The sequence below is a fragment of the Capricornis sumatraensis genome, chromosome 3, assembly GCF_032405125.1.
Source record: "Capricornis sumatraensis isolate serow.1 chromosome 3, serow.2, whole genome shotgun sequence".
In the NCBI taxonomy this organism is placed as follows: Eukaryota; Metazoa; Chordata; class Mammalia; order Artiodactyla; family Bovidae; genus Capricornis; species Capricornis sumatraensis.
In genome coordinates, this window is record NC_091071.1 from 20,715,502 (window position 1) to 20,739,915 (window position 24,414).

At 52.9% G+C, this 24,414-nt stretch overlaps 1 protein-coding gene across 1 annotated transcript; it reads left to right on the forward strand.

Moving 5' to 3' along the window:
* The first annotated feature begins 397 nt into the window (after positions 1–397).
* On the forward strand, positions 398–24,331 carry ERN2 (endoplasmic reticulum to nucleus signaling 2). The gene is made up of 22 exons (XM_068968389.1): positions 398–481; positions 2,713–2,818; positions 3,159–3,192; positions 3,418–3,490; positions 9,082–9,154; positions 9,294–9,401; positions 9,727–9,828; positions 11,403–11,667; positions 13,689–13,767; positions 13,860–14,007; positions 14,109–14,230; positions 14,919–15,074; positions 15,342–15,510; positions 20,527–20,611; positions 20,741–20,930; positions 21,012–21,111; positions 21,186–21,385; positions 22,880–23,027; positions 23,116–23,243; positions 23,754–23,877; positions 23,963–24,030; positions 24,119–24,331. The coding sequence occupies exons 1-22, from the start codon at positions 398–400 to the stop codon at positions 24,329–24,331; spliced, it is 2,775 nt and encodes a 924-aa protein (XP_068824490.1).
* Positions 24,332–24,414: the final 83 nt, after the last annotated feature.

Sequence of the window (24,414 nt, forward strand, 5' to 3'; positions counted from 1 at the left end):
ACAAGCTCTGAGGTCAGCCGTCTGAGTTCGAATCCGAGTTCTGAGCCTCGGCTTTTACCTTGCAAGTGCCGTGAAGAGTCAGTGAGTTAATGACGGACGTAAAAGCACTTGGAACAATACTTGGCAGGTGGGAAATTCTCCATAAGGGCCTCCGTTGGGAAAATGCCTTTCCCAGGAAGGCTCGGAGCCATCCCTTGCGGGGTGTCCGGGGGTTGCGGGTGTGAGTGCGATGGGAAGGGCAGGGGAAGGAGGGAAACAGCCGCTGAGTTGCGCCCCGGCCCGAGCACCCAGCGGGCCCAGCCCGGGGCGGAGTCTCCTCCGGGCGGGCGGGGGCCGGGCGGTTCCCCGGGGGCACCGAGGGACCGGGCCAGCCGTGCGGCCGCCGTCTACGCGGGATATGGCGAGCGCGGCCCGGTGGTCCGGCCCGTGGCCCCCGCTCCTGCTCCAGCTCTCGGCGCTCCTCGGCACGCTCAGGCCCCAGGTGAGAAGCGGGCGGCCGCGGAGCCTCCAAGCTCCGGTCGGGGGCGCAGGCGTCCGGGGGTGCGGCGGGACCACAGGGGGCGCCTCGCCCTCTCCCGAGTCCGGGTGCCCCCAAGTCAGCCCCTGGCTGGAGAAAACCTCCTCGTTTGGGGGAGTTGTCAGTTGCCCCACGAGCTGCAGAGGGGACCCACACCCCGCCCCTCCTGCGGCGTGGGGGTGTGGGGGGAGGGAACAGCCCGAGGGAGGGGGACCCTCGCTTTCCTGCCAGGCCTCTTAAAACTTCTGGAACCCGGCTTCCTTGGAACTTTAAAGGTCCCCTGTGGAGAAGTGCGCCCACACACCGATTTTTACAGACAAATTCAGGCGGATCACAGCTCTCCCCCTTACCAGGGACTGGGCCCCGAACTTACAACCTCTGGGATAAGTAAGCTGGACCTATGGGAATCCGGTTCAACCGTGCCGGGAGCGGAAAAGTCCAGTCTTACAGAAATGCAGTGAGAGGGAAAAGCCAGGATGCAACCCAGGAGTCTAGCCTATAACCCCCAGCACAGCTATTGGCCTCCCAGAGGCAACTGTGCCCGAGTGGCTCAGATGGTGAAGCATCTGTCTGCAACCTGGGAGACCCAGGTTTGATCCCTGGGTGGGAAATATCCCCTGGAGAAGGAAATGGCAACCCATTCTGGTCTTTTTGCTGGGAGAATTCCATGGACAGAGGATCCTGGCCAGCTACAGTTCATGGGGTCGCAAAGAGTCAGGCACCACTGGGCAACTAACACACACACACACACAAACTCACAGAGGCAACTGCTGCTGCCACCCCAGGCCCACTTCCAGCCTGAGACCCACCCCATGGCTGCCATCTAGGAATGTGAGCACAGTGTGGCCAGACTGGGAGTTTCCAGGGGGGAAAAAAAAGAGAGAGAGAGAGAAAAAAAGCTAGAAATGACAAAAATTAGAAACTTGACTTTTTAAGTGAAATCTTTCCAATTTTTAGAAATTGGTAGACAAAATTTTAAAGCCCCGATGGTCAAACAAAACTCAACCGTGGACTCAGTCTGGGGCTTCTTGCCCAGGACAGTCTCCCTCCTGCCATGTGGCAGATCACAAAACGGCGGGAAAAGAGAGGGCTCAGGGGCAGCTTCCTGACTCTACTCCAAAACCATTGGCTTGCCCCCAAACCTGAGGGTCCGGGGGCAGGATGTGGCCTTTGCAGAGGTGTGGCAGGGCCACCCGGATGTTAGCGTTCCTGCTAGGAGCTCAGCCCCACCCTGTTTGCTCAAGGAAGGGCTGGAGCAGGTGAGTTAGCCCAGCGGGGGCCAGGCGCTGGGGCAGTGCCAGCCTCCTTACCGTGGCCACCCCCCAGCCTTGGTCCAGGGGGCCCCCTGCAGGCTGGCACCAAAAGTAGCTGGGCCGGTTTGGGGGGCGGGGGCGCAGAATGGGTCATCCCCAGAGAGGCAGACAGTGAAACCAAGGAGAAAGGGACCAGGTGCTGGAACCAGAGAGACGGTGGTTCAAGTCCCAGTCCTGCCGTTTATCTGTGTGGTTTTAGGCTGATTACCTAACTTTTCTGAGCCTTAGTCTCCTTCACCTGTACAGTGGTAAGTATAATAGCACCACTTTCTGGACTCCTGTGGTGGTCCAGTGCTGAGGACTCTGTGCTCCTAATGCACGGGGCCTGGGTTCGATCCCTGATCAGAGAACTAGATTCTGCGTGCCAAACCAAGAGCCCTCAAGTGAAAGTGAATGTGTTAGTCACTCATGTCCAACTCTTTGCGACCCCATGGACTATAATCCTCCAGGCTCCTCTGTCTATGGAATTCTCTAAGCAAGAATACTGGAGTGGGTTGCCATTTCCTTCTCCAGGAGATCTTTCTGACCCAGGGCTTGAATCTGAGTTTCCTGCATTGTAGGCGGATTCTTTACTGTCTGAGCCACCAGGGAAGCTCTCATGCTGCAACTAAAATCCAGCTAAGCCAAATAAAAATTTTTAATAAAAGCATCAGTCTCTTAGGGAGGCTGTAAGAGTCACTGATGTCCTTTTGTAAAGGAGCCAGGCTCCCAGCTCCCACTGTCACCCCTCTCTAGGGTCTTGGAGATCAGGGGGTGGAGCCAGCAGCTTTCCCAATCATCCATCCTTCTTTCCGTTTCCCTCTGGGGGACAGGGAGTCCCTGCCTGAAAGGACTAGGGTGGTCCCAGGCCTCTCAGAAGAGGTGGCTTTGTTTCCACTGCAGGTTCAGAGCTTCACGCCAGAGAACCTCCTGTTCGTGTCTACCCTGGATGGAAGTCTCCACGCACTGAGCAAGCAGACCGGAGACTTGAAGTGGACGCTGAAAGATGGTAAAGAAGGGCTGTCACTCCTTGGACCTCGAGCTGGGGGAGGTCACCTCAGGATAAGAACATGGGGTCTAGAATCCAATACTCAGGTGTCTTCAGTCAGCTTTACCACGTACCCAGGCTGTGTGGCCTTGGAAAAGTCACTTCTCCTCTCTGAGCCTCAATGTCCTCACCTGTGAAATAGGGCCAAGGGTAACGACCCTACCTACAGGAGAGGTATTACATTACGCTCATGACAAAATGCTCACTTGGTGTCCGGCACACGGTAAGTACCAATGTGAGGTATGCCTTTCAGTGGAGAGTTTGGAGGGGACTGCTCATGGTCGTGTCCTTGTCCCTGCAGATCCCATCATCCAGGGGCCAACATACGTCACAGAGTAAGTGGACTGGGCTCTCTCAAGGCACGGACAGCTGGGAGATGGGGAAGCCAGTGTTGCCTGGAGGGGCACGTGGGCTGGAAGGAAGGGAAGAAATTCAGGTCTGGAGCTCTGTGGCGCCTCCTGTCAGGGGTGGGCTCCTACAGGCAGAGAAGTTGGAGGGAAAGGGCCCCCTTGGAATCAGGGGGTGTGAACGAACCTTCCCCCCGTTCCTCTGCCCCACAGGACCGTCTTTCTCTCAGACCCAGCTGATGGCAGCCTGTACATCTTGGGGACCCAGAAACAGCAAGGATTAATGGTGTGTTTCGTACTGTGCTTGGATGGGCGAGGATCAGGACTTCTGTTAGCCAGGGCACTGAGGGGGCTCCAGGGCCAGAATCTGAGTGTCCTGCAGAGGATGAAGTCTGAGAGCACTAGGGCAAGGCTGTCTGGAGGGGCCTGTCGAGGTTGGGAGTGGGGGGTGACTCTGGCTGTATCTGTACAGCAGGCTGTCAGGTCTCTGAGAGTGTCAGGAGCTTCTCCAGGGGCTCTGAGGGTTTTTAGGGGAAACCTGTGTATAGGTTGTTGTTTCGTTGCTGTCATGTCCTACTCTTTGCAACATCACTGACTGCAGCCCACCAGGCTCCTCTGTCCATGGGATCCTTCAGGCAAGAATACTGGAGTGGGTTGCCTTCTCCAGGGGATCCTCCCTACCCAGGGGTCGAACCTGCATCTCCTACAATGGCCAGTGGATTCTTTACTGCTGGGAAGCCCGTGCATCAGTTACTTTTTGCTAAATAACACGTCACCCCAAAACTTCAAATGCAGACAGTTTATTTAACTCATTTTTGTGGGATGCCAGTTGCTGGACTCAGCCAGGTGGTCTTGCTCAAGCATCTGTGGTCAGCTGTCGATCAGCTGGCTCTTTTGTTGAAAGCTGGTTGGTAGTTGGCTGGCTTTCAACAGGGGCCACCGGGCCAGGGGTCTCTCATCTTTAAGCAGACAAGCCTGGGCTTGTTCACATGGTATCAACAAGGGAATCAGAAGCAGCAGGAGGGGGCAAAGCCAGGGGATGAGCAGTTTTCAAGCTTTGCTTATTCTCTTATCCCTTAGTATCCACAGAGGATCAGTTCCAGGTCAAGCTCCCACCACCAAAATCAGAGGGTGCTCAAATCCTTTATGTAAAATGGCACAGTATTTGCATATAACCTAAAGGTATCCTCCCATATACTTTAAATCATCTTAGATTACTTATAAGACCTAATACAATGTAAATGTCATGTAAGCAGTTGCCAGGTGTGCAGCAAAGTCGTTTTGCTTTTTGGAACTTTCTGAAGCCTTTTTTTCCCCCAAAAAATATTTTCAATCTGCAATTGGTTGAATCTGTGGGTGCGGAACCCCTGGATAGGGAGGCTGCCTGTATCACGTTCACTAATGTCTCATCAGCCAAAGCTGGTCACGTGGCCAAGCACAGAGGCCGGCAGTATCAGAGCTCTGACTGTGCCATGGGAGGCCTGCCAGGACGGGCTTACTCTGTGATTAGAAAACTGATTTGATAAGAAATGTTGGTGTGTCCATGGTGTGTCCAACAGGCAGGCCCCAGCAAACAGAGAGATTAAGGATGTGTTATTAATGGGGTTACTTACAAAGATGGGGGCCTAGTCTTATTGTTGTTCAGTCGTGTCTGACTCTTTGCGACCCCATGGACTGCAGCACGCCAGGCCTCTCTGTCCCTCGCCATCTCTCCAAAACATCTCCCGAAGTTTGCCCAAATAGTACTAGAGTGGGTTGCCATGCCCTCTTCCAGGGGATCTTCCCAACCCAGGGATAGAACCCAGGTCTCCCTCATTGCAGGTAGATTCTTTATCGTCTGAGCCACCAGAGAAGTCCAAGAATCTGGAATGGGTAGCCTTGCCTATCCCTTCTCTAGGGGATCTTCCCAACCTAGGAGTTGAACTGGGGTATCCTTCTTTGCAAGTGAATTCTTTACCAACTGAGCTACCCATGGGGCTGAGGGAAGGAGACCGGAAGGCAGGGTGCCGAGTCCTATGGCCCGTACTGTGGGATGCTATTTATCATCTCTAAGCCAGTGGAGGGAGCAGTCATCACTACCTGGAGCTGGAAGGGGTTTGGGGAGAGGACCGCATGACAGGAGGCCTTTGGGGGAGAGGCACAGCCAGCTCACGATGGCTCTGGGAGAGGAGCCCAGGGAACCTTCCCCCTCTTCCTGCCCCTTCCCTTATCCGAGCCCCACTGGAAGCCAGAGCACAGGGCGCCCACTGATGGGATCCACACAAGTGTGTCTTCCAGGAGAGAGGCAGAGAGCAGACCTCCTGTTCATCCAGCTATGTGTCCACCATCGGGTCTTATGGGGCAGGTGTGGCTATCGGTGACATCACTCCCCTGCCTCTGGGATAAAGTCCAGTCGCTCCAACAAAGCACATCAGGACCAGCTCACTCCTGCAGCGTCTTAACTCACCCACGGGCACCTGTGTGTACACACACGTGCACACACTCACACTGATTCATTTCTTGAATATGCCAGCTCTGGGGCTTCACCTTTTCCCCATAGGGTTCCAGACTGCCTGGGTTCCAGCTCGCTGCAGTAACAGCACACACATCCCCGTGGATCCACAGGGCTTGCTCTCTCGCTCACACCGTGTGACCCATGTGGGTCCTCAGGGGCTCTGTCCACCATGGTCTTCTGCAGATCCAAGCTATCAGATGCTCTGTCTCAACCTGGGCTTCTCCCGCACCAAAGAGTGTAGAAAGTGACATGGTTTCTTCTGTGCCCTCCCTTCGGCTAAAACGGGTTTCATGACTGTGCCCACTTTAAGCACAAAAGACGGGTAATCTCACCAGGAGCCCAGAAGGAGAACCAGAATATTTGTGAAACGTGCTCCCCTTCCCCATGCTGGTTCCTATTCATCCCCCAAGGCTCAGTTTAAAATCCAAACTCCTTTCCAGCCCGTGCTCTTGCCTCCACTTCCATCTGCCCTTCTCCATGCCCACTCCCAGTGCCCTGGCTGTTCCTCAAACATGCCACCTGGGATCTTCAGTAGGTGGCCCTGCCGGTGGTCTCAGCATTCTGTCCCTCTGCCCTCCACGTGCTCCTGAGCCTCACTACTCCCTTGGCTTGAGTTCTTACTCTCTAGCCTCCCTATGTGAAATAGCGTCTCTAATCACTCTCTATCCTAGTTTTCTGAGTTTGTTTTAATAACAGTTACTACCCATGCTAAAGCTGAAACTCCAGTACTTTGGGCACCTCATGCGAAGAGTTGACTCATTGGAAAAGACTCTGATGCCAGGAGGGATTGGGGGCAGGAGGAGAAGGGGACAACAGAGGATGAGATGGCTGGATGGCATCACGGACTCGATGGACGTGAGTCTGAGTGAACTCCAGGAGATGGTGATGGACAGGGAGGCCTGGCGTGCTGCGATTCATGGGGTCGCAGAGTCCGACACGACTGAGCGACTGAACTGAACTGAACTGAACCACTACCCGGCATTGTCATTTTTGTTTGTTTATTATCACACACACCAGAAATGTAACTCTGTGCAGAAAGGCACAGAGCACCCAGCACCCAGCTAGTAATAGGTGAAGTGACTGAATGAATGAATGCACCGCTGAACGTCCTCCTTCAGTCCTTCCGTCCCTCATGCCTGTACCAGGTACCCTCAGCTTCTGTGCTCCCCATCACAGCACTAACCTTACACGCCAGCTGTAGGTTGTATTGCCTTCTTTTGTTGTCTGTCCTGACTCAGTACATGTCTGTGCCTGGGGCACTGTCTTCTAAGAGCTCTGTATGCGGAGTTTGGGGACTTTTTTTTCACTTTGATATAATTTCAAACCTAAGGAAAAAGTGCAAGGATAGTACAGAGCAATTCTTTATTCCCTTTACCCAGCTGCATCAATTGTTTTCATGTCTTATCACTTTCACTCTATTATTCTCTCTTCAGTTCAGTTCAGTCGCTCAGTCGTGTCCGACTCTTTGCAACCCCATGAATCGCAGCACGCCAGGCCTCCCTGTCCATCACCATCTCCTGGAGTTCACTCAGACTCATGTCCATCGAGTCCGTGATGCCATCCAGACATCTCATCCTCTGTCATCCCCTTCTCCTTCTGCCCCCAATCCCTCCCGGCATCAGAGTCTTTTCCAATGAGTCAACTCTTCGCATGAGGTGGCCAAAGTACTGGAGTTTTGGCTTTAGCATCATTCCTTCCAAAGAAATCCCAGGGTTGATCTCCATTATTCTCTCTTAGTAGATAGATATAGATAATATTACATGTATGTGTGTATATATATGTATATATATGTGTGTGTATATATATATATATATGTATGTATGTATGTATGTATGTATGTATGTATGTAAAGGGCTTCCCTGATAGCTCAGTTGGTAAAGAATCTGCCTGCAAAGCAGGAGACCCCGGTTCAGCTCCTGGGTCGGGAAGATCAGGTGGAGAGGGATAGGCTACCCACTCCAGTATTTTTGGGCTTCCCTTGCGGCTCAGCTGGTAAAGAATCCTCCTGCAGTGAGGGAGACCTGGGTTTGATCCCTGGGTTGGGAATATCCCCTGGAGAAGGGAAAGGCTACATACTCCAGTATTCTGGCTTGGAGAATTCCATGGACTGTCAATGGGATTGCAAAGAGTCGGACATGACTGAGTGACTTGCACTTTCACTTTCATATATATAAAATTTATATTATTCTATATTAATAGATAGAGATAATATTAAACATGTATATATAAAATTTATATTATTCTATCTTAGTAGATATAGATAGATAATATTCCACATGTGTTTATCTATAGATAAAGATAGATACTATTATCTGTGTATATATAAAATTTCTTTTTCTGAACTCTGAGAAAGAATTGCAGACATTCTGTCCCTTTATTCCTAAAGTATCATTGTGTATTCCTAAACAACGACTTTCTCCTACACAACCTGAGTATAAATTCTCAAACTCAGGAGATTTAACATTGAGGCAATAGTGTTATCTAATCCACAGTCCATATTAATGTTTCACTTTTCAAAGACTTTATTTAATTAATTATTTGTTTTTGGCTGTGTGGCAAGTGGGGGCTACTCGCTAGTTGCATCTCACAGGCTCCAGATTGCTCAGGCTCAGTTGTTACAGTGTACAGGCTTAGATACTGTGGAGCATGTGGGATCTTCCCAGACCAGGGATCAAACCCGTATCCTCTGCATTGGCAGGTGGATTCTTAGCCACTGGACCACCAGAGAAGTCCCGTATTAATTTTGTCAAGTGTCCCAGTGGTGTGCTTTATTGTTTTCAGTCCAGAACTTGAACCAAGACCACTCCTTGCATCTGGTCCTCATGTCTCTTGAAAGTGAAAGTGTCAGTCGCTAAGTTGTGTCCGACTCTTTGCAACCACATGGACTGTAGCCCACCAGCTCCTCTGTCCATGGGATTTCCCAGGCAAGAATATTGAAGCAGGTTGCCATGTCCTTCTCCAGGGGATCTTCCTGACCCAGGGATCAAACCCGGGTCTCCTGCATTGCAGGCAGAGTCTCTACCATCTGAGCCACCAAGGAGGCCAGCCTTGTCTCCCGGGTGTCCCTTAATCTGGCACAGTTTCCCAGCATCTCCGAGGCCATCGTGGCTGCTGAAATTTTCAAGTCTCAGCGAGTGTTTCTGAGGTTGTTAGTCCAGGAGCGCATGATCAGGTGGCATCTTGGCACTGGGGGTGGGATTTACTGCAGCTCCTTCGGAGGTTGTGTAGCAGAGTGGTTAATTGTGTGGGTTCTGGAAGCTGGCTCTGCTACTTACAGCTGTGTGACATTAGCCAAGTTACTCAGCCTCTCGGGAAATGGATATGATCAACGTTGCGCCCAGCGAATAGGTTGCATGTGTTTCTCTGCTCTTCCCGCTCCCCAGAGGCTGCCCTTCACCATCCCTGAGCTGGTTCACGCCTCCCCGTGTCGCAGCTCTGATGGCGTCTTCTACACAGGTAAGCATCCCTCCAGCCTGGGGTCCTAGTCCAGCAGGGACAGGACCGAGGTCCAGCCGGGCCAGCAGGGCACGGTGCAGACAGGCTGCACACCCTCTCCAGGTCATCTAGAGAGGGGGCACCCTTCCCACCTCCACAGGCCGGAAGCAGGATGCCTGGTTTGTGGTGGACCCTGAGTCAGGGAAGACGCAGATGACGCTGACCACAGAGCAACCCTCTACCCCCCGCCTCTACATCGGCCGGACGCGTGAGTCAGACCCCAGCTGCTCCCCAAGCTCTGGACAGCCCCCGCTTTGGCTCCGCCCAGGCCTGGCAATTGCTCTCCACGCTGAGTTTGGGCCAGTCAATCACTCTGTCGGTCAACAAACTTGTCACTGAGCACTGAACAACGAGCCAGGGACACGGCAGTAACAAAACGAACCTGGTTCGGCCATAGTGATGCTCACAGAGTCTGGCCTCCAGGCTGGGTGCTCGGAAAGCCCCTGCCTCTGCAAAATGAGGTCCCCCGGGTGAGAGAGGGGGAGGCGTGTCACATGGGCGTTCCTGGTAACCCTGCTTCTGGGTGTCCCCAGAGTACACGGTCACCATGCACGACCCCAGGACCCCAACCCTGCGCTGGAACACCACCTTCCGCCGCTACTCCGCACCCCCCGTGGACGGCTCACCTGGTAAATGTGAGTGTCTCCCTGCCCTGGCCCCGCCTTAGAGCAAGGTCCCCCACTTGAGGAACCCTGAGTGGCATCCACAACTAAGCGCCACCACCTTCAGACCCATCTGACCCCCTGAGGGACCCCACATACTGAATGACACCCTCTTGATGGACAGCCTAGGTCACCCACTCAACACGCAGCCTCTGACCCTCCTGTACCCTGAGAAGCTTTCAGCATCCTGACTCCTTCACACTTGCAGTGAGCCCAGCCAGGTCACCCTGGATGCTCCCCAGACCCCAAGTGACCCCTGCACACCTGAGCAGTCCCCGTGTGTCCCAGCTGACCCCCAGTGTTGACAGAGAGGAGAGATGACCCTGAGTGACTGCCCCTAGAATCACCACCCCCCTTGATATAATGACTGCCCTGTCCTGTATGGATATGCTTCCTGCTGCTGCTGCTGCTGCTAAGTCACTTCAGTCGTGTCCGACTCTGTGCGACCCCATAGACGGCAGCCCACCAGGCTCCCCTGACCCTGGGATTCTCCAGGCAAGAACACTGGAGTGGGTTGCCATTTCCTTCTGCAATGCACAAGAGGGAAAAGTGAAAGTGAAGTCTCTCAGTCGTGTCTGACTCTTAGCAACCCCACGGACTGCAGCCCACCAGGCTCCTCCACCCATGGGATTCTCCAGGCAAGAGTACTGGAGTGGGTTGGTATTGCCTTCTCTGGGGTATGTTTCCTAAAACTGTACAAATGTTAGATTTTTAATCTTTGGTAATGTAATATTACAAAGAAATTGCTTTTCTTGTTATTGTTCAGCTCGATCATCTTCATATATGCTTAATCCATAGTAGTCACTTGTGTTATTTCATTTCCTTCAGTTTTGGGGTTATTTTTTTTTTTCATTTCCCTTAGTAAATCAATATATTTGTTACTGGTTTCTAAGAATTCATTTATGACTAAAGGTGTCAACCATTTGCCATGCAATGTAAATGAAACACCATATTTTATTGCCATCAATTTACTCTGGTATTCGGTATTTTGGTTGTATATTAAAATATAATCATGTTGTGTTTAAAAAAATAATAGTAACTGCCCTTTCTAAATGCCTGAATGACCCCGAAGGTGCCCTAAGCCAATCCCAGACCCTGACTCCACCATTCCACCTGAGAATTCACACAGGCAACCTTGACACGTCACAGGTGACACCCACAAGGCCCCTAGCTGGGCCCCCTTCATGTTCTACATGACTCCCATGCTACCCACACGTGTCCAGACCACCCTGACTGACCAACAGCCAGACCACGACTGACTTCCCCACGTCCTAAGTGACAAGGACTTATTCTCACACTGGTGTTGCCTTTGGATGACCTCAGCTTACCCCTACATCTTACACAACTGTCCCATTGAGCCTGATCGAAGTGACCCAGCGAACTTCCCATGTCCTGATAAGCCTCCAGGTGATCTCACCTGACCTCCACACACCTGAGGGGCCCTGCTGACAGCCCACCCTCAAAGCAGCTTCCCCACCCCAAGATGCTCCAAAGTGCCTCAGGGCAGGGCTCCCTGACCACATCTCCGCAACCATCTTTCCTGGCAGACATGAGCTACCTGGCATCCTGTGGGATGGGTCTGCTGCTGACCGTGGACCCAGGGAGCGGGGCAGTGCTATGGACGCAGGACTTGGGCGTCCCTGTGGTGGGCGTCTACACATGGCACCAGGAAAACCTGCGCCAGCTACCCCACCTCACGCTGGCTCGAGACACCCTGCACTTCCTCGCCCTCCGCTGGGGCCACATCCGACTGCCAGCCTCAGGCCCCCAGGACACGGCCACCCACTTCCCTGCCTTAGACACCCAGCTGCTGTAAGTACCCATGTCTGGGGGCTGGGGAGGAGCTTCCGGAAGTATTTTGACCAGTGTAGCCCAGGTCCGATGGGCAGGTGTGATGTCCAACCATGGCAGACCTGTCCAGCTAGACCAAGGGTCACATTATTTCAAAAAGTTTGGTAAATAACCAGTGCCCTGCATGCCCGCCATGTGCTCCCAGGACCCCTGGATAGCCTCACTGTTCAGCAACTAATAGGGTAGAATCTGGCCAAGGAAGGGCCTCCATATCTCCACCCCAGTGCTACAGCTGGCATCTATTCTAATTGGTAGGCACTATGTGTTTATTGGGGCTTTCCCAGTGGCTCAGTGGTAAAGAATTTGCCTGCAATGCAGGAGATGCGAGTTCCACCCCTGGGTCAGGAAGATCCCCTGGAGGAGGGCATGGGAACCCACTCCAATTTCTTGCCTGGAGAATCCCATGAACAGAGGAGCCTGGTGGACTACAGTCTATAGGGTCGCAAAGAGTTGAACTCGACTGAAGCAACTGAGCGTACAGGCGCATGTGTTTCTTGATTTTTAAAAACCTTAAAAATGACCCTTGCTTATAACACTGAATACCTTAGTGCCCCCATCGTGGGGAGCCAGGAGACAGACTGGGAAAATCAGGGATTATCCATTCACTCAGTTGGTTCTCCCAATATTAATTGAGCACTTGCTACATAGCAATCACTTGCTAGACTCTGGGAGTACAGTAATATAACCAGTGTTCTGACCTACAGAAATCTCAGAGTCTAGTGCAAGAGACAGGGGTATAAAGAGGTAATCACGATATGGTATGATAAGGGAAGAGATAACAGAAGTATAGTGTATCATGAGAATGTATAAAAGGGCACCTAAATCGAGACTGGGGGCAGGAGGCAATCATAGAAAGTTTCCTAGAGGAAGGGCCATACAAGCTGAAACCTAAAGGGTGAAGAGAAAACAAGAGAGACAGATCATGGCAACCAGGAAACAGGGTAAGTTCACAAAACAAGGCTGGAGCACAACTCTGAGCAGAGAATAAGGTCTGAGGCTGTTAAACAGAGATCTTATCAGATCATTTGAAGGGTTTAGGAATAAGGTTAAGGAGAAGGCATTGGAAGGTTTTAGATAAAGAAGTGATTTGATCATATTTTCATTTCAGAAAGATAACTGGCTACAGTGTTAAGTCATCTTAGTGCTGTGGGGAGGAAGCAGGCACAGAACATTGCATTAGTTCAGGCAGGAGATGAAGACACTCTGGACTAGGACGGAAGCACTGGAGATGGAAATAAGTGGAGGCTAACAGATATTAAGAGGAAAAGACAGTATTTGGTGATTAGAAAGTTTGATGATTGTGAGCAAGGAGTCACCAATTACCGTCAGGGTTCTAGAGGCACATGAGTGCTGTTGTTTTCAAAGGCAGGGAGCACTGGAGGAGGAACTGGGGGAGGAGGAGGAGGAGGAGGAGGAGGAGAGTAGGAAGAGAAGCAGGTAAGGAATGAGGTGATGAGTTCAGATTTAGAAAACTGAGCTCCTACAAGAGGTCTGGGCTAGAAACAGATTTAGAGGCAATGACTGTAGAGTTTATATCAGTTAGCTTTAGCTATATAACCAATCACTCCCCAATTTAGGGCTTCAGAATGAGCATTTCTTATTTTTCAAGATTTTGTGGGTCAGCTGAGTGCTCTTCTGCCTGGACAATCTAGAATGGCTTCACTCACCTATCTCATAGTTAGTGGATTCTTTGGCCTACCGGGTATCAAATAAGGTCTCTCATACCCCCACACAGTAACATTGTTTTCCCCTTGTGGTGGTCTCAGGGTTCCAAAGAACCCCATGAGAAGGCAAGCCCCCATGCACAAGCATTTCTCAAGCCTCTGATTGTCTCATTTGCTATTATCTCATTGGTCAAAGCAAGTCAGATGACCCAGGCCAGAGTAAGTGTGGGCGGGGACAATATAAGGACACCAGTCCTATGGGACTGAAACTGCCCTCCACCTTCACTCATTCTTCTCCCCTTTCCTCTCCCCCACTAGGATGACCCTGTATGTGGGAAAGGATGAAGCTGGCTTCTATGTCTCTAAAGCACTGGTTCATGCTGGGGTGGCCCTAGTGGTGAGAAAGGGCCTCTGAGGGGCTGGAAAGAGGGGATGAAGCAGGAGAGAAGCCCCCCCCCACCACTGATGACTCTCCATCTTCTGCCATAGCCTCGTGGGCTGACCCTGGCCCCCGCCGATGGCCCCACCACAGAGGAGGTGACACTCCAGGTCTCAGGAGAGCGAGGGGGCTCACCTAGCACTGCTGTCAGATACCCCTCAGGCAGCGTGGCCCTCCCTAGCCAGTGGCTTCTCATTGGTGAGACCCCTTCCACCCAAACTTAAAGACCTGTGAGCCCAGCTTCTGAGCTAGAAGGCTGAGGTCACCTTCAGCCCACTGACCTTGTCCCTGACCCTTAGGACACCATGAGCCACCCCCAGTCCTGCATACCACCATGCTGAGAGTCCATCCCACCTCTGGGAGTGGGGCTTCTGGGACCAGACCCTCAGAAAGCATCCAGGCTCCAACTCTCTTCTTGGAGGTCAGTGCTCAATGGGCAGAGGGCATGTGGGGAGATGCCGCAGGGGTGGGCAGCCTTGGACCTTTTCCTCAGGCTTCCAGGCATAACGTTTGAGGTGGGTCAACTGACCTCACAGTTTCTCCAAAGAAAGACTTTTTTTGTTGTTGTTATTACCAGAAAAAGTGTTACAAGTGTCAAAACAGTATTGGCTATCTACATTGTGAAACACAGGTCACGGTTTTCTTTATTCTTCAGTTTAGAGGTGGCAAAAGATTTATCAAGTGAGAAAATGAAAATGGAAAAACTATGAAAGTATACCCTCCTGAGAGAGGACTGGACAAGAGTCACTAATAGTTCAAGGTTAGAAGGAACAGGCATGCTCTGTTCTCAGAATGACGTGATTCTCAAATCTGGTTGCTCATCAGAATCACCTAGGAGCCCACTCCAACCTCACTGAATTCAGAATCTCTGGAGGCAGATACTTGTATTTTTTGGTGATGTCCAAGAGTATCTGGGTTTTTTAGTGACACCCCAGGTCTCCTGGGGCACCACAATTTTCAGCACCACGGAAAGCGCCAGGTTTGCCATCATGTAGACCACTCACTCTCCACCCCTTCAGCTAAGCCCAGCCCTGTACTGCGTGATGAATAAGGGTTAGGGGTTCCATAGCAGGAGGGGCTGATGAGAGTGAAAGCCCCTTTGTCCTCAGCTCCTGAGCCTGAGCCGAGAGGAACCTCCAGACCTGGAGCTGCATCCTGAGAAGAAAACCTCAGAGCTGTATCCAGGCCTGGGACCCCAAGACCTGCTGGCAGCCAGTCTCACTGCTCTCCTCCTGGGAGGATGGATTCTCTTCCTAATGAGACAGGTAAGCCCATCACCTCTGACCTTAGGTCTATCTTATGGTCTTCCTAGAGGAACTCTGCCCCTCTCCAAGACCACTTAGCGAGTTTCTCCCTCACCCAGGTCCAGTTCTATCCCCTACCTTCCTCTTAGCAGTTCCCAGGGCCCTTGAAACTCTGCTCTTTATGTCAATGCTCCTGGGACTGGCCATCTCAGGCACAGCCCCTGGGCCCATCATGGGGTAGGGCTGGCCAGGGCCGAGCCCTCTTCAGCCCCCATATTTCAGCAGCAGCAGCAGCAGCAGTTGGCAGAGAAGCAGCAGCACCAGGCTCCCCTGGCACCTGCAGGCCCTTCTCACATTTCACAGGATGCTCAGCGCCAGCCCTCCAGTGCCACCCTTCAGAGCCAGAAGAGGCTTCAGAATCCCCCAGAGCAAGGCCAGCCACTGGAAGACCCTGAAGGTGAGCTCACATGAACAAGAAAGGACAGAGTCAGGGACAGAAAAGAGAGAGGCAGGTTTAGCTCCAAAATCAGATTACTGGAACAATAACTGCTGTTGCTCAATCTGTGAACTGAACAAGTTGTGTCTGACTCTTTTGTGACCCCATTGATTGTAGCCCACCAGGCTCCTCTGTCCATGGGATTTCCCAGGCAACAAGACCAGAGTGGGTTGCCCATTTCCTTCTCCAAGGGGTCTTTCTGACCGGGGATCCACACGTCTCCTGCCTTGGCAGGCGGCTTCTTTACCACGAAGCCACCAGGGAAGCTGACCCTGAAAGAGTTAACGGGAGAGAACTTTGAACAGTGCCTGTTGTGTAGTGGAGCCCTCTGGGAATGTTCGCCATCATTTTTGCTGTTGTCTTTATGTTCAGGGACCCTGGATACAGTCAGAACCGGTATAGATCTAAGTCCTCTGTTAATTTAGATAAATTGCTTGACTCCCCTGACCTTCAGTTTTCTCATCTGTCAAGTGGGAATGATAACACCTACTCCATTACATCACCTCATATGACAGGTTACCATCACCACTATTATTAAATCATGCCAAGCTGATGTTATTAATGTGTGTTAAAAGAATATCATATTTGGTAATAATAATAATAATCATAAATTACCTAGGTACCCTTTGGTTCCTTTTCTCTTTAGGGATTTTTTTTTTTTAACATTTTTCCTCTCTTCTCTCAATTTCATCCTATAATGAAGCCTTTTCAAGCTTCCTCTGGAACCTGTGGGATGCCCCAGGGGAGCTTCTGCGTACTTTTATTGGTCAGTCCAGGCTGCTTCTCTCCTGCTTCTTTGGCATTGCTCAAGCCACTGCCTCCTACCTTGGAGCTAACTCAGCCTGAAGTCCGCCCCATATTTGGTGGGATGCTCCCATGCTGCTTCCGAAGTTCCCCCTGAGTTCGCCCCTCCACCCTGTGCTGAGAGGAAAGCAGCTTCCTTCCTGAGGGCTCAGCTCCTGTAGAAAGCCCCCCACCGCAGAGTTGCCTGAGCCCTGAAGGTTGCCGTTCCGGTCACTTTCCTGTCTCTGAGTGGGTCCACACAATACTCCATCGCACCCTGAAACACCTCTTCTTGGACCTTCTGACTCAAGCCAAGTCTTTCCCCAAATGACCCAGACTCCACGTCATCCCGGGTGGTTCTTGTCAAAAGACCTTACTGTTCCTTCCACCATCATCCCAAAGTTGTCCCTCACCACCACGGTCTACTAGACCCAGTTGCTGACGGGATGGAATTCCTTCCCCCAGGCATCTCCTCAGTCCCCTTGTGGGTCTGTAGATACCACTAACCCACAGAGGAAGAGAGAAGAGGATGTTGAATTCCAACCCTGGCTCATCCAGGCTCCCCTGTTATATGAAATACTTAAACTTTACTCGCTGTGAAAAAACAACCAAAGTATTATCAGTGCCTCAGGACAACAATCCAAGAAAATAAAATACCCAGCTAGAGCGTGGTCATTTTGTGACAAAATTCAGTGGTAACAATCTCTATGTAATATTGAGTTCCCTTTGCACTTTAAAGGAAACCTTTCAATTTCTTTTACTCTCTTTAAACTTACCTAAGCTTTACTTCGGTATTTTCATAACTTCTAGGGAAGCATGGAAGGGACAGGTAATTGTTAAGTGCTGTGATAAATGCTGTGATGGGGACGGAAGGATACAGGGAGCTGCAGGAACACAGAGGAGGGTCATGGAGCCTCGATGTGGGGACATAGGAAGTGGCCTCAAAGTGAAGTCTAGGCTGTGACCCCAAAGAGAAGAAGGAATTACCCAGGTGAGCAGGGCAGAGTAGAGCAGGAATCCTCCAGGTGGCCCCAAGAGCACAGGTGAAGGTTCAGAGATGCGAGAAAGCAGGGTGCACATTCTGGAAGCTGAAAAGAGGGTTGCAAATTCATGCTTCCAGGTAGGTCAGGTGGATAAAGCAAAGAAGCAAAGCAGTCACATAGGAGAGAGAATAGGGAGTGGTGGGGACTGTGGCAAACTGGAGAACAGGTGCTCGGGCTAAGCCTGCCTTGCTTACTGCTGCAGTCTGACTCAGAGCTTGACTCAGGAATTATCTGTTGAGTTAGTGACTGACACTGGCCACCAGAGATTCTTAGATTAGACAGCACTCTTAATAAATATATGCAGAGTGAATATGTGCTGAGCAGGTATGAGATATAGGCAGAGTTAATGGCTGGGACTTGCCCCATTCAATATCCAGCCATTTGGAGTCCAGTGTATTGAAATCTTTCATGCAGGGAGAGTCAAATAAACACATGTGGCAGATGGCAGGAAAGCTTCAAGAACCACTCTCCAAAAAAGCCCTCCACACCTGTGGCGGCCCCTAACGTGTTCTTAGGACATCTACGTCGGGAACTCTGACCTTGGAACCCTTGGTCCTCCGCTCAGTGCAGGGAAAGGAATGTTCCTCAGGACCTTTTCATGGTTCACAAAATCTGCAGTGGAAACCTGCTCCACTCTCATTTAACCTCCACAAATGCATCTACACGTGCTTGGTAGCGTGTCCTCCAAGAATGCTGGTTACATGGTACATTCAGCAGCAAGCGGGCACAGTCAAGCTGGCACAACCAGCTAAAACTGAGAGCTAAAATTTATATAGCACTTACTGCACACCGGGCCCTGTTCTAAATATTGTGCATGTATGAACTCATATTCACAAGGTGGATACTATCATGCTGATTTTATAGAAGAGGAAATTGAAGGCAGAAAGGTTCATGACACTCCCACCCCAGACTCACAAAGCCAGTAAGTAGCAACTCGGGAACTCAAAAGCAGGTCAACTTTGGGATGGTATCTCTGTTTGAATTTTAGCAATGCCCATTAAGTAGGTAACCGGCTTGAATGATCTCCCAAGCCGTGTAAAAGCAGCAACACAGTGCATCACATATTCCTGGGGATCTCAGAGGGGATTCTGACTGTACCTGACTTCCCCACCATGTGACAACTTTTGATTCCTTTAGAAATTCTCCTGCGTTTGTTGCTTCTCCATTATCATGATATAGAAGGCTGAGCAAATCATGGTGAATATGTCTGTGCAGACTGAGCCTCCTGATTCATTATTTCTGCATTCAAAAACTTCATGGCCAGAAGTCTGGCCTCCCTCCCAGCACTGAGGGTCCTCCTGAATCTAGTGTTAGTTCTGAATCTAACCCAGAAAGCACATAGCGAGTGTTCACCTCATGCCGAGGGCATCCAGGCAGGGGAGGCAGATAGGAAAAGACGGGAAACCAGCAGAACCAAGTGAGTGGTACAGAGCGGCACAAAAGAGGAGCCAGAAGTGCTCAGGGACCCTCACCTGGAGCCAGCTGAGCAGGGCTTGTTCAAACAGGCTTTCTGGCAACTCTGCCCCTGCTTTCTGAGCTGCCAGAGAGACAGGCCCAGCTTACCTGTGTGTGATGTGCTTCCAGCACGGCCCCAGGACCACACTCCTGAGAGTCCAGGGTATACACATTTCACTTACTGCCTGCCTCTCATCAGCAGAGAGTGTTTACGCAAATAACCTAGAGCAGTGCTGAGGGACAGCTTAATACTTTGCTCACAGATCCCTGACGCTCATTTTCATTTGCTTTTCCTAGAGCCGATTAGAGAGACTAAAGCTGGCAGCCCTTCCTAGGGAGAGTGTTCTCAGGGCCATGGAGGGGCACATAACTCTAGCGGCACAAGATGCACGTAGCTGTGTGCATGGGACCCCCTGGGTGCTGAGCAGGAGCCTGCCCAGTGCCTGGGTCATTGTGAGGGGTCTCTCCCAGGTGACTCGAAAGGAAGAGCAGAAACTGCCCAATTCCTCCACTCACCTGAGCCAATCCCACCCACCCTTTCTTAAAAAAAAAAAATTATTTATTTTTGGTTGTGCTGGGTCTTCATTGCTCCTGAGGCCTTCCTTGTGTTGCTGCAAGCGGGGGCTACCTCTCTAGTTGCGGTGCACGGGCTTTCCATTGCGGTGGCTTCTCTTCTTGTGGAGTACAGGCTCTAGGCACATGGGCTCAGTAGTTGCCGAGTTGAGCTTAGTTGTACTGCAGCGTGTGGAATCTTCCCAAACCAGGGAACCTGTGTCCCCTGCACTGGCAGGCGGATTCTTAACCGATGGACCACCAGGAAAATCCAACCCCACCCTTCGTAATAGGAAGCCAAGGCCTTCTGGGGGCTCCCTGCTGCCCTGGAACTTATTCTAGACAGTTCAGCATCCACACGCCCACTGCTCCCCACCCGCTGCGACCCCCGCCCAGAAGAGTCTTTTCTGCCACAGCCTTCGCCTTCATCATGCTTCCGGCTGCCAAAATTCACTTTCCTATTTGAAGCTAATAGCTTAGTCGAGGAGAAGGCAACAGCACCCCACTCCAGTACTCTTGCCTGGAAAATCCCATGGATGGAGGAGCCTGGTAGGCTGCAGTCTACCGGGTCTCGACGAATCGGACACGACTAAGTGACTTCACTTTCACTTTTCACTTTCATCCATTGGAGAAGGAAATGGCAACCCACTCCAGTGTTCTTGCCTGGAGAATCCCAGGGACGGGGGAGCCTGGTGGGCTGCCGTCTATGGGGTCGCACAGAGTCGGACACGACTGAAGCGACTTAGCAGCAGCAGCTTAGTCGAAAGTGTTTATTATATTAGTAACTGGTGGAGGCAGGGAAAGGAAAGAAACCTGGGCAGAAAATGCCAGAAGAGGGAAAAATGATAAAAGAGGACAGCAGAGCAGACCTCACCCCCACCGTTTTTCCCATTAATCCTCACAGTAATATTATGCAGGATCCTTAACATAGTCCCACTTTACAGATGAGAAAACTGGGGCGCCGCGGTTTGGTCACTTTCCTGGAGTAAGCGGTAGCTTGAGGCACTGGACCCCGTCTGGCATCCGGTGGGGCATGGAAGCGGGAGGCTGGAGAGAGATTGAGGTTGGGGGGACAGGTCTAAACTGGGCGGGGTGGCGGCCATGGGCAGAGGGCCCCTGAGACCCCCTTCTCCTCTCCCCGCAGCCGAGCAGCTCACTGTGGTGGGGAAGATCTCCTTCAACCCCAAGGACGTCCTGGGCCGCGGGGCTGGTGGGACTTTTGTTTTCCGGTGAGTGGCAGACAGGAGCTGGGCTGAGGTGGCCACTATCCCTAGGAGAGCACCTCTTTCAAAGAACCCCCAAGGTGGGTGTGGATCCTAACAATTCCCTTTTGGTCTGCCCTCTGGACCTCCACCCAGGGGACAGTTTGAGGGGCGGGCGGTGGCGGTCAAGCGGCTCCTCCGTGAGTGCTTCAGTCTGGTCCGGCGGGAGGTGCAGCTGCTGCAGGAGTCGGACAGGCACCCCAACGTGCTCCGCTACTTCTGCACCGAGCGGGGACCCCAGTTCCACTACATTGCCTTGGAGCTCTGCCGGGCCTCGCTGCGGGAGGTGAGGCCTGCGCTCCCGGGTGGGAGCGGGGCCAGGGGTCCTGGGCTGCAGGGTGATGCTCTGCCCCTCACTGCTCCCCAGTACGTGGAACACCCGGAGCCGAACGGCTGGGACCTGGAGCCCAGGATGGCGCTGCAGCAACTGATGGCGGGCCTGGCTCACCTGCATTCTCTACACATAGGTACCGGCCCCTCCCGGCCTCCCTCCGAGCCCCTGCCTGCCCCCTCAGCTCTCAGCTCTGGTCTGCTCTCACAGTGCATCGCGATCTGAAGCCAGGCAATGTCCTCATTGCGGGGCCCGACAGCCAGGGCCTGGGCAGAGTGGTCCTCTCAGACTTCGGCCTCTGCAAGAAGCTGCCCGCCGGCCGCTGCAGCTTCAGCCTCCGCTCAGGCATCCCGGGCACAGAAGGCTGGATGGCGCCCGAGCTCCTGCAGGTCCCGCCTCCAGACAGCCCTGTGAGTCTTGCCACCCCGGGCTGCAGGCATGCCTCCCCTCCCAGTGTCTCTGCTGCCTGGGCTCTGGATCACCCGTTCTGTGGGCTTCAGTGACTCCTCCCAGCCTGTACCTTCATCTGTAAAGTGGAGTTAACTCCTCCCTTTTCCCCCTAGGGCAGTGGTTCTCAACCAGGGGTGACTTTTGCCATCACTGGGCAATGTCTGGAGACCTTTTGGGTCATCCCACTTGGCAGGGAAAGGGAAGTTGCTACTGCCACCTAGTGGGCAGAGGCCAGGGATGCTTGTGAGACACCCAAGAAGGCACAGGACGGTCCTCCAGTACCAAGAATCATCTGGTCCAAAATGTCAACAGTCCCAAGGTTGAGAAGCACGAAGCTAGAAAATGGTTTTCATCTCTACTGTGGTGTAGTCACTGAGGAGCTTGAAAAAATTCAAGTGCCCAGGCCCTACACCCAGTAACTGACCCCCAGGGACTTTACTGTGAAGCCAGAGTGGAGAGCCACCCAGATTGGAGGGTTTGGGGGAGCATCAGATGAGCTAATGGTTTCCCCAGGTGGTGCTAGTGGGAAAGAACCTGCCTCCCAATGCTGGAGACTTAAGAGATGCAGGTTCAATCCTTGGGTCAGGAAGAACCCCTGGAGGAATAATGGGCAACCCATTCCAGTAGTCTTGCCTGGAGAATCCCACAGACAGAGGAACCTGGCGGGCTACTGTCCACAGCATCGCAAAGAGTCGAACGCAACTGAAGTGATTTAGCACGCGCACACGCACATGAGCTGATGTAACTGAGTCATAGAGCACTGTCTGACCCCCGGAGGCACTTGGAGACCCAGGATCATAGATTTTTGAGTCAGTGTTCAGGGGGAAGTCATAGGCATGAATGAGAGTAACACACAAGGAGAACAGACAAGAGTCACCCGCACCCCTGAAGTCGAGAGAGAGCTAGAAGTGGCAACGCGGAGGCCCAAGAACCAGGGCACTGATGTTAGGAGCCTGTGCGGGTTTTGATTTTTCAAATTTGAGGCCACCGTTTTAACTTCTGGGAAATTCCACCTAAGTCTAGATTTCTGGATTCTTTTGCAAAATCAAAAGCTCTGCCACCCAAGAAAGTCCCCTGGAGGCAACCAGCTGCAGCTGAGTGCCAGCGGCCAGCTGTGGACAGAACTGGTACCAGATCACAGTCCCCACTGCTGCCTTATTGCCTCACGCCTAGCCAGCTTCACTCGGACATGTCAGCATCACCCACCAGACCTGGAGGAATAACGCATGGAGACCTAGAGGCTCAGTGGGCACAAAGATTCTGGATGAAAACCACACGTCCCTTTCACTAGTGCAGAGGGGAGGGAATGTAGGGCTACGAAGATGCCTTGGGAAGCATCCTTGAGTTCTAGCCTGAACCAAATCCCAGGCTGCCGCACCAGCCCCGGGCAGAGCGCAGCCGGGCAGACTTCCTTGGAGCAGAGACCTCCTTATCTTTGTCCCTTTGGCCCCCAGACCAGTGCGGTGGACATCTTCTCGGCAGGCTGCGTGTTCTACTATGTGCTTTCCGGTGGCAGCCACCCCTTCGGAGAGAGTCTTTATCGTCAGGCAAACATCCTTGCAGGGGCTCCCTGTCTGGCTCACCTGGAGGAAGAGGCCCACGGTGAGGGTGACCTGGGCTGGCAGAGGAGGGGGTAAGCAAGGCAGAGGCTGGGCAGGCTTGAAGCCACCCCTCCCTCTCGCCCCTGCAGACCAGGTCGTCGCCCGGAACCTGGTGGAGGCCATGCTCAGCCCCCTGCCGCAGGCTCGCCCCTCCGCTCTCCAGGTGCTGGCCCACCCCTTCTTTTGGACCAGAGCCAAGCAGCTCCAGTTCTTCCAGGTCAGTTAGAAATCTGGAGAGAGGCCTCAGAAAGTTTGGGTTCTGAGCAACAAGGGAAACCAGGTTGGCTGGGGAAAAGACTCTGTGTTCCACGCAGCCCAGCTCCTTGATTTAAACCAAGACAGAGCCCAGGCTCCCAAACACTGCCCTCTCAGCCCTGCATGGCCTCCTCAGCACCGCTTTCCAAGCTCAGCTGCCCCTGGTGTGAGAACATACCCCATTCCTTTCAGCCCCAGTTGTTTCTCATGCTATCCCCAGGCCCAGACAGTGCATTCCACTTGTGACCTTGAGTCACTGAGCCTGTTTGCTTGTCTGTAAAATGGGGAAAACAGTGCCTCTGTCACAGGTTGGACTAGACCCTGTGTAGCAGAGAAGCTCCACTCAACAGGAGGCAACAATCCTTACCTGGAGCCGAGCAGCTCTGGCTGCTGCACGCCCCCAGCCATTGGACCCTCCTGGCCTGTGGCCTCTAATCCCGGTCAGGAGGCTCAGCAGCTCTGTGGGTCCTAGGACGTCAGTGACTGGCTGGAGAAGGAGCCTGAGCAGGGGCCCCTGGTGACGGCGCTCGAGGCGGGAGGCTCCGAGGTGGTCCGGAGTGATTGGCACAACCACATCTCGGTGCCGCTGCAGACAGGTAGAGGCCAGACTTGGGGGGGCGCCGGGAGGCTGAAGGGACGCCTCAGCAGGGACGGCTGTGCCTACGCCTTCCCTGCCCACAGATCTGAGAAGGTTCCGGTCGTACAAGGGGACGTCGGTGCGAGACCTGCTTCGTGCTGTGAGGAACAAGGTGTGTTCCAGGGCTCGGGAGGGGCCTGGACAGTGGGGAGGCCTGAGGCCTGGTCCGGCTGAGCCCCGGCTCTGGTCCGACCCTCCAGAAGCACCACTACAGGGAGCTCCCGGAGGAGGTACGGCGGACGCTGGGCTCCGTCCCCGACAGCTTCGTCCAGTACTTTACCAACCGCTTTCCACGGCTGCTGCTACACACACACGGCGCCATGAGGAGCTGCGCCTCCGAGAGCCTCTTCCTGCCTTACTATCCGCCGGCCGCAGGGGTCGGGGGGCCAAGCCCGGGGGCAGCGGGGAGCTGAGCCTGCCCGGGTCGACAGACCAGCAGAGGCTAGGCCGCTGGGGCCACCGGAGCAACAGCGTGTGCCCCTCGGGGAACACAAGA